The 16,037-nt window shown below is 48.1% G+C and overlaps 1 protein-coding gene across 17 annotated transcripts in view; it reads right to left on the bottom strand.

Moving 5' to 3' along the window:
- Positions 1 to 16,037, bottom strand: part of SGMS1 (sphingomyelin synthase 1) — a 268,293-nt gene that overhangs the window by 29,428 nt on the left and 222,828 nt on the right. For all 17 annotated transcript variants that reach the window (XM_035008582.1, XM_035008588.1, XM_035008580.1 and 14 more), the window contains one exon: positions 5,891 to 6,693. In XM_035008582.1, coding sequence (XP_034864473.1) covers positions 5,891 to 6,513 — 623 coding nt within the window. In that variant the 5' untranslated portion in view covers positions 6,514 to 6,693. The remainder of the gene's footprint in view (positions 1 to 5,890; positions 6,694 to 16,037) is intronic.

Genomic DNA, 16,037 nt, shown 5'->3' with positions numbered 1-16,037 from the left:
CTCTTGATCAACAACTAAACGTAAAGATGCCCTGACATCTCACAACAGACTAGCCTTGTGGTCCTTAGCGTGAGGCCAACTCAGAATAAAGGCAAGAGCCCTAAGAAAAGGCTCCTCCAGAGCTTGAAAGATGACCTCTACTGAGCAGGAAAGTGGGGAGACCAGCTCCCTATGAAATGCTCTGCATCCAGGGCTTTGAAGAACTTAAACGCATCCATCGAAGACCTAAAAACAATGGGGACAACGTTGACAGTAACTGTGTCACAAACTGCCTTGGGGATCAGAAGAGGAGAGAGAGAAGCACCTTGATCCAATCCGTTTAATGTGAACAGCAGTAAGGAAATTAAAATGGGGTAAAATGAAAGAGAAATGTTAGTGCACAATCCAGCCCGTGGGGTGAGACACAAACCAAAATAAATCGAGTCCTCCTCTGACAGCAGCGGCTACCCATCAGCACAAGGACTGTTTTGGGAAATGAGATCCCTCTCGCAGAGGAGAGGTGTTGCTGTAGACTCTTTCTTACGGTGGCAGAGACCCTCCTGATAAACAAAGGCGCTCAACGCCAGAGCGTTTCTTGAAGGATAAAATACAAAACAAGTCTTTTCCAAAGTGGTCTCTGAACGTAAAACCCACTGCTGCCAACCACCTAGAGATCCACGTCCATGCTCGCAGAGCGTCATCCCGGAAAAGCCACACGGGGAACCTGCACCTGCTCCTTCCCGTGGAGGAGCACGGCCCCAGAAAACTCTTCTCGACAGAGAGGTCGTGGCAGGTCTGAAGTCGGGTCTGCTAGCACCATTTCCCTTCTTCCGCTCCTCCTTCCCTTTGGGCACGCCATCGACTTTCCAAGAACCTACTCGGTGGCTGTGGTCTCAGTAAGTCCTTGCCACAGATTATGCCAGAATGTTCTACCCCAGGCCCCAAGTGCCTCCACCACTCAGCTCTTTCCACTCCACTCCATATCCCAACTATCCTGTGGCTCCTTTTCTTCTTCCCATCTTTTCTCCACCAACGGGCCAACACACCCTGCAATACTTCATTCATTCTTAAACCGTCCCCACCCCCAACCCCAAAAGACCTGCGCTACTCCTTTTAGGCAAGTATCTTATCCAAGAGAAGCCACAGTAGAAAACACCTGCTGGGATAGACATGTGACTGGACTTTGCTCTGAAATTAAACATATCCCAGCAAGGTTGTCAAAGCTCCCAAATTAGTGAATTCGATCTTCTCATTCAATTCCATATATAATTCAGGGATTCACAGAGAGACCCAAAAACCTTGTACAAGAAATTCCGCAATAGAAGCTAGCCCTCTGGCTAGAAAAACATAAGGAACCCTAAATTCAATGGAAGCCAGGGCTTCTAGAAAGAGCCCATCCCTTCGCACCACCCAGCATGAGACATGCTCAAACGTCAGGTCAAGGCGCAGCCATCGTCCATCCGGGCGACTGCAATGGCGGCCAGACCGGCTCCCCCATCCGCTCTTGCTTGCCTGTGTCTATACTGCGGCCAGAGCGGTCTTCTACAGTACAGACCTGCTCCTATCGCTCTCCTCTGACGACCCATCACCACCCTTGGAACACTATTCCAGCCCTTTATCCGTGGCCCTCGCAGCCCTGGCGCGCGCCCGCCGCCCACACCCTGCTGACCTCCCGTGTCACCGCCTCGTCTCACTCGGTGGGCCACACACACCTTTGGCTGTTCCCCAGGGGAGCCTTGGAGCCTCTGCACTTGCCGTGTCCCCTGTGTGGATGGCTCCCGCCCGACACACGTGCAAGGCGCCCCCTCATCTGGACTCATGGCGCCTGCTCAACAGTCACCTCTCAAAGGACTTTTCTAGGCACCGTATCAAACATCACCCCTTCCCCACGATCCCCAACACTGCTCCAGTTTTTTCCATTTCCCCAAACAACAGCTGGCATTATCCATTCATTCGCTGACTGCCTGCTTCACCGTGGCCAGAATGCAAGCTCCGTGAGAAGTCACTGCAGCACCCCGGGGTCGGGAACGGTGCCCGGCACCTGGTAGGTTGCTCAGTAAAGAGAAGGCGAAGGAACAAATGAATTTTAAATGAGCACTTTCTATCTGGCAGCCTCTGTACCAGGCGGTGGGGCAGAAAGATGAATGACACACAGGATCGAGTCTTTTCCCTGGAGGAACTTAAACCCTAGCACTGAGGGAGACCATCCACCATGAGTCAAAAGCACCGGGACATGAGCTTGGAGCGTTCCCGGGAAACGAGCCGAGCAGTTAAGAGAGGAGGTGGGGACAGACCAGGGCCAGACTACCAAGGAGCCTGAATCCACGCTAAGGAACGGGGCGTTGCTCAGAGCCCCCAGCATCCATCGCTACGCGGGAATGGAAAGAGGTAAAGAACCTGAAGTCAGAAGGACAAAACGTAGTGACTCTCGGTGTGGAAGGAAAGGAGACGTTGTAGGTTTCCAGGAAAAGCCACTGCCCGCACACGAGGGGGACAAAGCTGGTGACTCAGCTGGGGACAAGTTGAGTTTGTGGCACCTGTGACCGCAGGTCTAAGTCACAGTGCTAGAGGACCCCTGATGGACTTGGAAATTCCACAACCCTGTTCCCTGACCTTCTTCTCTGTCGGGGGCTCACGATGTCCTGACAGAGCTCAGCCACACGTGTCAGGCCCCATGGGGGCTACACCTCAGCCACGCATGAGGAGCCCTCACCAAGCCTGTAAGGTTAAGCGTACTCCTTATCATGCTTTCCGAAAACAAGGGATGCCTGTTTTGCAGTGAAGTCTGACACAAAGGCAGAGACTCCCCAGGAATTTTTCCTAGTCGGTGGCTTGAAAGTCCAATTCTAAATGGGGAGACAGCATTATTTACAATTTTAAAAATCAGAAAGTTCCCAAAGACAGGCTTTGTTGCTGCTTTCCACCTTGCAATGTCATGGAAATCCCATGTGAATGCATGTGTATATGCGTACATACATACAAACATGAGGGGGACATGTTAGGAAGGAAAGGAGGAATAAAAAAATGTAAGTAAAAACCCCAAACTTATGTTTAACAGTAAAGGACAACTGTACACAACAGAAGGACAGACTGTGTCTCAAGGTCAAATTCAGCAGCAAGGTTTCCCAGTGCCTCACACATCTGGCTGAAGGCCCTGTTACTGGGGCATGTTGCCCAAATTTTAGTGATCTCATTTCTCAATTAATAAATCATCCTCCACAGTTTCAGCCTCTGATTCTTCCCTAAGAAGTCGGAGATACAGAAGCAGGAAGGAATAGGCTGAATCCTTTAAGGGCTCGGAGACTTAAAGTCAAACGCCCCTTGGGAATTACTGGCCAAACAGGCTCAACTCCTAGGAGTGAGCGAGCTGCGCTCCTGAGTGGCAAACCTCTGGGGGAGGCTGGGGAGAGAGGACAAGACGCAGGAGAGACGTGCAAAGGATGCGTGAGACGTTAGCTCTGTTCAGGAGAACATTCCACAACCAGAAGGACCCACTTCCCTAACAGGCTGAGTCAATCCAACTACTGTACCGTGAGAGCCAAACAACTGGAAACAAGGGGTCTCTCTGAGTCTACAAAGCTTTCTAATCTTCCTGATGAGGGCCAGGGGTTAGTTCATTTACACCCACTGCTTGGTTGTCAATCTCCATCTCTCCTCCAACCCCTTACGCATCTGCTGTGCCACATCCACCGAAGAGAGCCTCCCCAGGACAGGAGACAAGGAGCCAGGGACATGCCCCAGGAGGAGGACGGGGCTGGATTATCAAGACAACAGTGGGCTTCCCCGTCCCGAGTCCCTATCCTGCCAACAGGGAAACCCGAGAGAGAAGACATCAAAGACTCTTTAGCTGGATGTATACTGGACAAAAATTGCTCTTGTGTCTTAATACTTTTTAAATATAACTGGCCCATTCAATAATCTTTGTAACAAATAAAACAAAGTTGTATAGAATAATAGAAACCATCTAGACTAGGGGGCCCTTATTTTATCTGTGAGAAAAACAAAGCTCTTCAGACTTCAAGAGACTGGCCCACACCACCGGCATGCTGGGGCACGGCAGGGGCTGGACCCAGGCAGCCCTGCACCCCCGCACTGGCTTAATTCTGCCCGAGGTATGGATTAAGGGATTCACTGCTCACTGCGGCTGCGTCATTTCAACACACACACGACTACAGCACTGGTAATAAGTACCAGTAAAACATGAAATCTCGAAGCTTAAAGAGAAACTGGTTTGAGGAGAAGTCCCAGCTGAGGGAAAGATAAATAGCAACATGCTTAAAAGAAATAAACCCTACTGTGAGGACACTTCTTAGAACAAGAACACATTATTTAAAAATCACAGTTCTAAAAAAATAAAATAAAGTCACAGTTCTGTTGACACATCTGAACTTGCACATGGTATGACTGATATATAATGTTTTATTCTAGGGCAGTAAATTATTTGCTTGCATGCACAAATTTTTATGGAAAAAAACAAAAACAGAAAATAAACTCGTAATACACAAAACAAGAAAAATCAGGAAAAACCCAAGAAACCTACTTTGAATCGACCCTCCCTTTATAAAGCAAACCGTACTGGCATTTTTTTCTAACGGGCTTTTGGTGGGGGGGGAAACGTTTAAAAGTCAAAAGCAGATCTGAAGTTTGGCGGCTGAAAGGATGTAATTAGTAAATTCTGATCATCTCACATTTCAAGTCTATCTTACCTAGTTAGCCTGTTAAAACTAAGCAAGCAAACAACCTGAAAGTCTTCTACCAAATCAACACGGCCCAGACCACCGTTTCCATTTCAAACCTGGCTTTCCCATGGAACTGCCAAGCCAACCCCAAAAGAAACACCGTCCACTTAAACAGCTTCCTTTATAAAAGACTAACACAGTCCTTCCCGGCACAGACTCACTGTGCTCATTTCCACTCGTGGGTATCGAATTCGCAAGGTGAAAACACATTCCAGGAAAAAACTCATCGCTCGGGAGATAAAGTTCGGCGCAGACTCTCAGGTTGCAACTTGTTTTCTTGATTTAAGAGGATTTCCTTAACGTTCGACCATACTGTGGGTCGTGCAATGCAGCCCACTGGACAGAAACCATCCCCAGCTCCCATACATGGAAGCCCTAAAGATGGTCCACTAACGGGAAAACCAGACACCGAGGAGGACGGCAACGTGGGCGCTTAGTCTGCACCAGGCAACCCAAGCATACAGCTGGCCGGAGGACGGGGTTTAGAGCTTGGGACACCAGAGGCACTTTGGATCCACCGGAAACTAAAAGGAGGTGCCTGTTTAAAATCCTGAGAAACCTGAATGCAATCACCACGTTTCTGTAAGTGCCCCACAATCTAGAAGGTGGAAGGCCGTGTGGGTTCATCCACATTCCATCCACCCAAAGTCCTTTCCCGAAGGTGTCATTCTCCCAACAGCCCAAGGCACTCTGGAACCGCTGTTCTGCATTCTGTGTGAAACATCTCTAGATACGGCCTGCTAAGGGTCCCACTGTCGGACTCTGCGTGGGAAAAGCCACCCGGCCATCAGGCCGACTGTGGACAATTTATTTGGTGGGTTAACGACCCCGAGTTTGGGTAGTTTATCTGTGATTCAATAGCCTGTGCTCTCTGAGGGTTTTCTTCCCTGTGAAAACAGAAGAACATCATCTCTACAAGCCCATTCATCACTCTGTATGAATCTTGTACAAAACGGGCAATAAACACAGCATTTTCTTACAGCTACCAAAGCTCTCGCTGGTTCAACAGGGCACGGGGTATAAAATGATGAAGTAAAACTAAAAAAAGGAGCTGGTATGTTTCCATTCCTACTGCTTGATAAAGCTCACGTCCAAACAATGACTATTAGACGTGGGCAAGGCAGACCCCCCGCACCCCAGTCCCAGAGTCTGGGAGCATTTGCTTTACTTACTTGTATTTTAAGAGCAGCCACTGAATTAACCAGAGTCCTACGAGGATCATGCCGTTAATTTCACAGATAGAAAAGGCCCACTGCACCCGGTTAAAATGGTCAAAGAACGTGTCCGGCAGCGGGGGCTGCACCTCCTTGGGAGGCACTCGCTCGTGGACGACCGAGATCATCACTGTGGTGAGGACGAAGCAGGACAGAGCATACAGGAAGGCCAGGCACGTCTTGCCCCACTCCATGGGGTACTGGGAGCGCTCGGGCTCTGGCATGGGGATCTTGATCATCTCCTTCCTGTAGCCGTTGGGCACCCCGTTGGGCTTGGCCTGCAGGCCAAAGCCGGCGGCGGGGCCGGGGCCGGCCACACCTGCACCCAGGTGCCCGTTGGCGTGGCCGTTCTTGTGCGCCTCCATGTGCTGTTCCACCTTCAGGGTCTCGATCATGTCCAGGAGCCGCTGCCCGCTGTCGGCCGACACGCGGCACAGGGGCGGCCGCGCGAAGTCCTCCCGGGTCAGGCCGATCAGGTCCCGGCCCGTGAAGTGCTCCAGGGGCTCACAGTACTCGGGCATGGCGTGCTCCAGCAGCCAGTCTGCCACCTTCTTGGGGGACCAGTACGCCACCTCCTTCATGGTCCCGGCGGGCGGGGGTCAGCGGTCCCGCGGCGGCGCACCCATGCTGCCCGGCCTCATGCCGGGGACGTGCGTGGCCAGATGCGCGGGGCCGCTCCCGCTCCCGCAGCCCGCACACCGCTCTCCGGGGCTCTGGGCGCCGGCACGCGCTCACCTCATGGCGCCCCGGCCGTCTTCCTTCTGCGGAGGCAAGAGACACAGTCAGCAGGGGGCTCCACGCGTCCCTGCGGGGCGCACGGCCCCTGCGCGCGTCAGCAGGACGCAGACCCCGAGACCTGGCCCCGGAGCGGGGCGGGGGGGGGGAGGGGGTGGAACCACACGGCTCCCCGGCTCATCCTCCCCGAAGAAGCAGCCAAGGACACCCCGGAAGGATGGGATCACGTCCTCTCCAAAGGCGCGTTGCCTAAGAAGTAACGCCACAGGGCTCTGGATACGGCTCAGTATGGGTCAGGGGTTCCCTCCGTACTTACCTACTTCCTGACATAACCTGAAATCAGGCGGCAAATGTGCCTCACCTACCATTCTATCCGGTGGAGAAAGGTTTTCCAATGTACCTAACACACAGCAACTTAACAGATATCCCAGATAATCACAGAAATGTCGAGCCTCAGAACCATCTGGTCCAACAATTTGATAGCCTTACATGCAAAAATACCAACGAATCCCTTTTTTCCCCATGCGGGGCATTTTCCACGTTTCTCCTACCTGTTTTTCTTTAATAAGCATGGATTACTTTTGTAACAACACTTATAATTTAAAACAACAAGAAAAGTGAAGACCCACTTCTATAACAAGTTATCATGGTTAGTGAAATATGTCGTCAGCAGCAGACAGACCATAATTGGACTCAAAATCTCCCATGGGTAAGCCCCTGGGTGAGCTTCAGCTTACTGATCTGTGAAAGGAAGCTTCCCCCTCGCAGGGTTGCTGTCAGGACTTTAAAAACCACATATGTAAGTCTAGCACTAAGAAGGGTCTGTTCATCCCATATCCTTTGTTCTCCTTTTTTAATTTTTCTATGCTATCCAATAGCTACTGTCTACTCCATGTCACTATGAAAACACCCTAAGAGTGGGCTAACTTTTTCTTCCTTAAAAGATGAATGTTGTGGGATGCCTGGGTGGCTCAGTCATTAAGCGTCTGCCTTCAGCTCAGGTCATGATCCTGGGGTCCTGGGACAGAACTCTGTGTGGGGCTCCCTGCTCAGCAGAAAGCCTGCTTCTCCCTCTCCCACTCGCCGTGCTTGCATCCTTCTCTAGCTGTCTGTCAAATAAATAAATAAAAATCTTAAAAAAAAAAAAAAGAGTGTTAACTACAAAAACACCTGCACAGATATGTAGGCTTAATGGCTAGAAATTAGTGATGGCAGTGTTTCCCAAGTATGCTTTGCAGAATAACCATCTGATAAAATGCTCTGTGCTTTAAAAAAAAAAAAAAAAAAAAAAAATCCAGGGGCACCTGGGTGGCTCAGATGGTTAAGCGTCTGCCTTCGGCTCAGGTCATGATCCCGGGGTCCCCACATCGGGGTCCCTGCTCGGCGGGAAGTCTGCTTCTCCCTCTCCCTCTGCCTCTCCCCCTGCTCATGCTCTCTCTCTATCTCTGTGTCTCAAATGAATAAATAAAATCTTAAAAAAAAAAAAAAGAAATCCAAATTAAGTCTCAGGAACTGCGTACTAGAGCCTCTTCCAGAGACAATAGCAGGTATTAGCATGTTAGAAGCTCTAAAAAATCCTCCAGTAGGAAACTGGTTAGCAGGATTTCTCAAATGGACTTCACTGAGTCTGCTGTCCCCCCGGCCACCTCCCCAGTGACTCCTGTCAACTCCCAATGGAGCGCACTGGGCGGTAGTGGCACAAACAAGACCCAGACTCGGTTCTACCGAACCCCAAATCGGACTGTGGAATGAAGATGGACAGACGTCCACTCCCAATCTCCCCGTCCAAATAACAACCAATGAAATGGCAGTAAAGCTCAAGATATCCCAGACCTTGCAAAAAGGTTGGGTGTTCTCTCTTCTGTACATCCACACTGTTGTCGCACCGCCTTCTGTAATGTGTGTGTCTGCAAACCTCCTCCACCCCCCCAAGGAGACCAGGAGTGACTGGGGAAGGGCTACAGTCTTGAGCATCCGCAGAACTCACAATGCAAGGGCTCACTTGACATCTGCTCATATCTCAAGAAATGTCCCTGACATTTATCAACATGTAGACGGTGGAATAGAAAATAAAATCTACTCAAAATGCCACTGATACTGAAAACTGCTTCAGAACAATTTGGATAGTCAAGGAACATGCTAAGGTGGGCATTCTTCAGAAATGGGAAACCAGAGTGGACCTCTGGCCATTTGAGAAGCACTCTAGAGGGGCTTCGGTCGTTGCTAGGACTGCCTGGTGACAAGAAGACACGAGCCAAATGGAAGTCCTGCCAGACGGTCCTGCGGGACAGGGGATCCCTTGGCGACACAGCCCGGGCCTCGCCCCGAACACTCCTCAGCGGAGTTACAGGATCAGCCAAGGGAGCCCTGCCCATCTCGAAATGGCTAGGAGAGCTCGAAAGAGAAACTCCTGGAGGAATATTCAGGCCCAAGGGAATGAACGGGCTTCTCACGTGGGTTCCTCGCTTCCCCCTGGCCCACGTGGGAAGTCTGCCAGGAGGGGAAACCCCGCAGAACCACAGAGACCAGACCAATGCCAACGTGTTATTTCACTCCTCTCCGCTGAGCAAACTGTCAGATCATCTCCTCTTAAGACTTAGTCATCTTTACAACAGAAAAACAGCAAATGGTCGGAGACAATATGGGGCCAACAGACTCATGGATGAAGGAACGCTAACCGTACAGAACTAGCCCAGCAGGCAGGATCTCCGAAGACACAGCGAGAAAAACCAGTGGCTTCCGCTGTAACTCGGCCAACACAACTGTGTGCCCCCTAAGACAGGCCCGGTGCTTCCCTCCACGTTGGCATTCTCCATCTACTCTCCAGCAAGCCCCACATCTTCCCTCAGTGCTTCAGATCATTCCCAGTCCTGTCCCCTCCCTGCGTCCCCACACCACCGGTGTCTGTGACCATATACTTTAATGGGCTTGTGTGCCCAGTGCCACGACGCATGCCAGCCGTGTGAGGCGGGGAGCCTGCAGCCGGGACCCAACTCAGCCACCTCCCTTCTTGACAGAGTTCTCGAACCCTGCCGAGCCTCAGTGTCCTCTGGAAAATAGGATCAACAACTACCTTACCCAACTCCCCGCGGGCTGCTCCTGCCGGGAGGCTCCAATCAGGGAAAAGGAATGAAAGCTATTAATTACTCTAAGAAATTGGTCTTGTTCTTCTGGTAACGGCCTGCTTTCTTCCTGACACCCAACTGGGCCCACGGTGACGTTTCATAAATAGGGACTGAAGCTGCCCCTCCCAAATGGCATTTTTAAAAGCCCAATCATTCCGACACACAAGTTCAAACAGCCTTCCAGATTTCACGAGAAAACAAACCTTTGTTTTTCAAGCAAGCTTTGAAGCTTGAAAATAAAGGCACAGATGCTATTTTCGTGCAGACGATGCCAAAATCGTGTAAAAGGGGAAAAGGTCATTTATCTGGAAGTAACTGCCTGGCAGCTACTCGGTACCTCAAAGGCCACTGCTCAAAGGCAGGACTTACTCAGAGACCCCAGGGCCCAGCTGTGGGAGGAGAGGTGAGAGACTCACTTCCTCCTGGCCTCACACACTCACTTCAGAATAGAATAGAAGATACCGCAGCATTTCTGAGAAGTGCTTCTACATCTAGACCCAGAAGACTGTACGTTAGACTGAGCTCAGAAAACTACTACCACCAGCCCCGTCCAGAAAAGCCATCCTGAATCCACTACTGGGAGAATGTTCAGAAATAACGCATAGCTCAAGTCCCCAGACTTGGTACTCAGGACTCAGAAGTCGTAAGAGAATAAAGCCTTGATATTCCCCATTACCAGAATGTGAGCAATGGAAGAGGAGCTGGAGGGCTCGTTCGTCCACAAGTCTCAGACACAAGTAGAGTGAAGTCCAGTGAGATTGTGAAGTGTCTAAACTCTCCGACATAGCAGAGTTAGTCCCAGAGCTAGACAAACCCACCATGCTTTCCAGGGCCGCCCACTGCATATATTCAACGACCTCACAGACGTCAACAAACGTGAAGGGCAGTCTAAGAGTCTCTAGAAAAAAAAAGTTATGCAGTCCTATAGCATTAAGGGCAGGAACAACAACACATATTCATTATAGATTCCAAACCCAGCAGGGATTTCTAATGAGACCCCAACTGAGTGAAAAATAAATCTGCTAAAACAATTTGGCTCCAATTCTTAGAACAGATATTTTAAGCCTTAGTATTGTAAAAGCCATCAGATAATATGCCACAACACACTATAAACTATTTATAGCTATTTATCAAAGCCAGCTCTCTAGAACCAGAAAAAGTAAGTTAAACCAATTATCCTGGTAATGAAAGCATTACCCAAATAACTAAATCATGTATGAATATGTGTTTATCGCTACATAAAAAGAATCTACTATATTACCTTATTGTCTGGCATTGTCTAGAAGTAAGACATTGTTGTGTTAACACAAAGCTACCATATCAATTGAACAAGGAACACAAGTTTTCAAGAATTAAAATGCCAGAAAATGCACAGTGAAGCTCCGAAGCAAGTGCTCAGAAAATCTGAGTTCTAATAATTGCTCTGTATTTTACTCCAATCCCAGTGCCTCGGTTTCCTATAATGGAACAATTTATTCCGTCTGCTTGCTGCATTAGTTTAGGGAATTTATGGACAACTGACAGTGCTTTGGGTAACATAAGGCAAGACATAAAAATGTAAGAAATTATTATACTGAACGTTATTTATCCTTTGAAGATTCAAGAACTTTAAAATAAGTGCCATGAAATTAAGAATTGAATTTTTACAATTTTTTTAAGGAACGGTGGAATTGATTGAATGAACTTAGCTGCCGTGTCAATGAAGAAACTAGAGCAAAGTTCCAGATGTTTCTACATGCTGACAGTGGCAAATGAGAGTAGAAAGTAGTGCGTGCACAATTCGTCTTTTAGAGGCATACTGAGTGAGCTGAACGTTCTGCTCTTTGCATCAAATTTCTAAAACACAAAAGCAGAAGTAACATGGGCTTTAAACGCGAATTCTGCTCTAGTAGCTCAAATAATCAACTTAGTGCAAGATCAGAATTGGGTGAGTGTGGGGGAGCTCAGACCTCCAACATGAAACTACCTGTAGGTGTCTTGTTAACTAGCAACACGAATCAGAAATCGACATTATTGTCTTGAAACACACGAACTGCCTTTCTGTAAACACTGCAAGTCCAGATAAAGGTCTTCACATCCCCACACCTTTCCATAAAAGGCAGCAGTAACCTAACGGACCTTCTAGGGCAGTGCAGCCTGCTGATACTCAGGAGACAGGTGTCCAATTGTCCTCTAACTCAATTTAGAGAACTCTGGAATGCTTTCCTTCCATCTAATTAACTATAGATATTTTTATTTTTTTTTCTTTGCTACTTAACACGCAGAGTTAACCTAAGTAGGCAGAATTCATCAAACTGTATTTATTTGAAGAAAAAGAATGGCTAGAAAAGCAACTGCACAGTTTCAGCCGAAGGACCTGCATATTAACTTCAATCTACTGTGGAAGAATTTTAGATTGTTTTTGTGTCTTAACCTTTAAATGGTCCTTTAATTTTAAATTGCTATTACATGCAGTGTTCAAAAATTCCAGAGTCAAACTCTGACTGGCAAACAAAATCGTCCCTTAGGAAGTGGCTCCCTGAACGAGGTCTACGCTGCCTGATTATGCAGAGGTGGGAGAAAGACAGGGCTAGGGGTCTGCTCAGGCTGTCCCCTCAGCTGGTGCCATCTTCCCGCCTCCTCCACACCGTGTCTATTTCACCAAGTGTGATACTAGATCTCACAGTGTCTGGAATGTACTCTTTCTCAGCAGCTGCCCTATAACTTAACCAACTGACAGCCTCCCTTTTCGTGGCCACTCCCAAAATGACCCATTCCAGTGTGATAGCCCCCAATGTTCCAGACGGAAAGAGAGGAGTCTTGCCTGACGAAAGTGGTATATAGAACATAATGACAAGAAACGGGCCATGTCAACTGTATGCTATGTATCATGGTTCTGGTCATTCTTGGATGGTCAGAACTGTGTTGTCATCCATTTCAAGGAGAGTCCTACCACCACCAGGACCAGCTAATTCCTTTTCCCATACCCTGAGCTTTCATTTGAGTCATTCCGGGACAGAATATAAACTGTTAGTAGCCAGAAAATTCAAAGAATCATTTATTACAGCAAAAATTAGAAACCACCTAAAAGTTACACAGGGAGAATTAAATACAACATCATACAACAGAATACTAAGCCTCCACTAAGACTGGACTAGATTTCTTTGTTTTTAAATTAATTAATTAAATTTTTTATAAGATTTTATTTATTTATTTGACAGAGAGAGGCAGCGAGAGAGGGAACACAAGCAGGGGCAGAAGGAGAGGGAGAAGCAGGCTCCCCGCTGAGTAGGGAGCCCGATGCGGGGCTCGATCCCAGGACGTGACCGAGCCCAAGGCAGATGCTTAACGACTGAGCCACCCAGGCGTCCCTGGACTAGATTTCTATAGCTGTAGTGATACATATTTATACTTTTGTCTCTAAACAGGTTACAAAAAACAAGGATACCATTTCTGTAAATATACATGTATCAAAACTATACATAGGAAAGAAGGCTGAAGGCACATATCAACTGTTGCCTTTGGGTGGTGAAATCGTAAACGAATTGCTTAATGTTTTTCAGTATTCTAATTTCTCTAATAAACACATATTGCTTGTGTTTATTCGAGCATAATCTATGTTTTTAAACATGGAGGCTGCACCGTAAGATTAACACAGACGCTTCTGACGTTAGCTTTCTTTCAAAGAAGTGGGCTTGCAGATTTCTCCAAGTAATTGGAACCTCTGCCTCCTGTGTATAACTAGCTCCCCAAGTCCTTCAGATTTCCAAAATATAATGGTCCCAGGAGATGAGCCAAACTACCTACAAAGATAAAGCTGAAATCGGAACCCAAGTGCATCAAGAAATCCCGGTCTCAGATACTTCCCATCATTCCAGAAAGAAAACAACAACAAACCATCAGAATTACAACTGTTCTATCATCTAGGTTGTCAATGCCCATCTATCTGGGTATCTACAGCCAAATGTAAAAGACCGTTTGGAAACTCTGCCCTCTTGTCATTACAAGGAAACCTGGCAGACCTGTAATGACAACCATAATCACTATGGCTTTCCCCTGGCGTTTCACTCTTAGAACCCAATTACCAAAACTCTGAAGATGATCTATTTCTAGTCAACTGATTAATAACTACCTACGTCTGAAACCAGCAGGACTATTTTAATACTCCTGTGGTTCATCTGTGGTCCCTGAACACAGACTCAATGTAGCAGCACTCCAGAATGTTGGGATATAATCAGTGTTTGCAAGTTCCACCAGCCCGTGTGTGCAGTGGGGATCTCACCTGCCCCAAGAGACCTGGGAGAGGCTCCCCATTTGCTTCTCCTTAGTTTCTGCCTCCAGTATTTCTTTACTTTACGGCCTTTCCCCGCAAACAGTGGACCTGAGCTATACTCGTGCTCCCATGGGTAGTTTTCCTCAGAAACATTCATCGTATACCTCCCCAGCTGTGCTTTCTGCCCAGAATGCCTTTCACGCCCCCTACTTTTGTCCTTGTACGACCACCACCTTCAGGAGGCCCAGCTTCATTTGCTCCTGAATCTTTGAGCCTAACACACACTACACACTTAGTAGATGTTTGCTGAACACACGAATAAAAAATAACGCAAAGAGGGGCGTACAGGTGGCTCAGTCGGTTAAGCATCTGCCTTCAGCTCAGGTCATGATCCCGGGGTTCTGGGATCGAGCCCCGCATCGGGCTCCCTGCTCCTTGGGGAACCTGCCTCTCCCTCTCCCTCTGCCCCTCCCCCTGCTTGTGCACGCTCACAGGCATTCTAAGTAAATAAATAATTTAAATAAAGAATGCAAAGAGAGGGACCAAGTGATGTGTACCTCTCTGTACATCAAGCACATAAAAACCTATACAAATATAACTGCTGGAATTTTAATATCAAAATGAGTTTCAAAATACAGAAAGGGGACTTCCCATGCACCGAAAAAGGAGAAATCTCAAAGCCAGAGTGGGGAAGATACAAGCTAATACACTGAGCCCAGAGGGATACCAGCGTTGGGCCCCAGCAGCCAGGGGTTGGGGTTTTAAGAGGCAAGGGCAGAGGACATGGCCTGAGGCCAGATCCAGACAGGCAACTAGAACTAAGACTCTTGAATTAAGCCAGAATCCCTTTAGGACTGGAAAAGTTGGGCCTGTGAAGTCAGTACACGATAAGGCAAACTTCAAACTCACAGGACTTGGGTGGTGTGGGTCCCAAGCCAAGAAATTAATGCAAATACAAAAGACAAGTAATCACAAAACAGCCTCTTAGAGACCTTTCAACAAGCAAGAGTTCACAGCGTTCCCATGGAAAAAGTAATCTCAGCTAAGGATGAACAAGAATTGAAAATTATGAATCATGTGAGGAAATAATCCACCACGAGGGAGAACTTTGGCAGGTGCGACAAACAGGAAGCTTGCCAGACCATGAACTTGGAAAATAAAGTCAAGTCAGGAGAGGCTATGATGAGAGTATACAAAAGAGGTAAAGGAAGCTGAAACCTTAATGAAGGAACAAGACATAGTAGAAAAAAAGACAGGTGTTGTTAAAGAAGTGTGGGAAAAGCCCAGGCCTGTGACCGGCTGATGCCCCAGGAGGAATGGGGAGAGAAAAAGGGTTAAGTGGGGCTCATGAGAGGACAAGAAATGGGCAAATGTATAAGGTGTACACATTGAAAGGCAACAGACAGGTTTTTTCAAACCCCCAAGCTCAAGTCAGCTAGCAGCCACATCGTCTTGTTTGGAGGAGGGAGGGGGACCGAAAAGTACATGCAGCCAATCAAAAGATGAAGCAGATCCAAAAAAGATGTCTAAGTGAACATATGTGTTAGTTTCCACTGCCTCTTCAAGCTCTCCTGAAATGAGCATGCAGGGATGACTAAAAAAGAGAAAACTGAAGAGACCAGAGGAGAAAGCCGGGCAGCAGGTGGACTGCGGTAACTGTCGGCAGACCCAGGAAGGAGAACCTCAGCCCGTAACAAGGAAGGGTGGGAAGCAATGTGATTTCTGTGACAGAAGCCTTAGAAATGAGGAGCTGGTGGCACAGGAACCTTGCAAGATGGGGGTGAAGGTGGGGCTCAAAATAGAGGAACTGGCTGAAACACCATTTAGAAGTTCCCTCCAGCTTCTCACTACGCACAGCTGAAAAGCACTCCACCCGCCCTGGCTGAGAAGCCTGGACCTGTCTTCTGTGGAGGCGGGGGATGAACAGTCACCAGGGTAGGGGGGCATTAGACACAGGTGAAAGCTGGGGCATCGTGGGTGCTTGGCTCTGGAT

The sequence above is a fragment of the Mirounga leonina genome, unplaced genomic scaffold (assembly GCF_011800145.1).
Source record: "Mirounga leonina isolate KUSES-001 unplaced genomic scaffold, KU_Mleo_1.0 Mir_152, whole genome shotgun sequence".
NCBI lineage: Eukaryota > Metazoa > Chordata > Mammalia > Carnivora > Phocidae > Mirounga > Mirounga leonina.
This window is presented reverse-complemented; position numbering and strand designations above follow the sequence as displayed.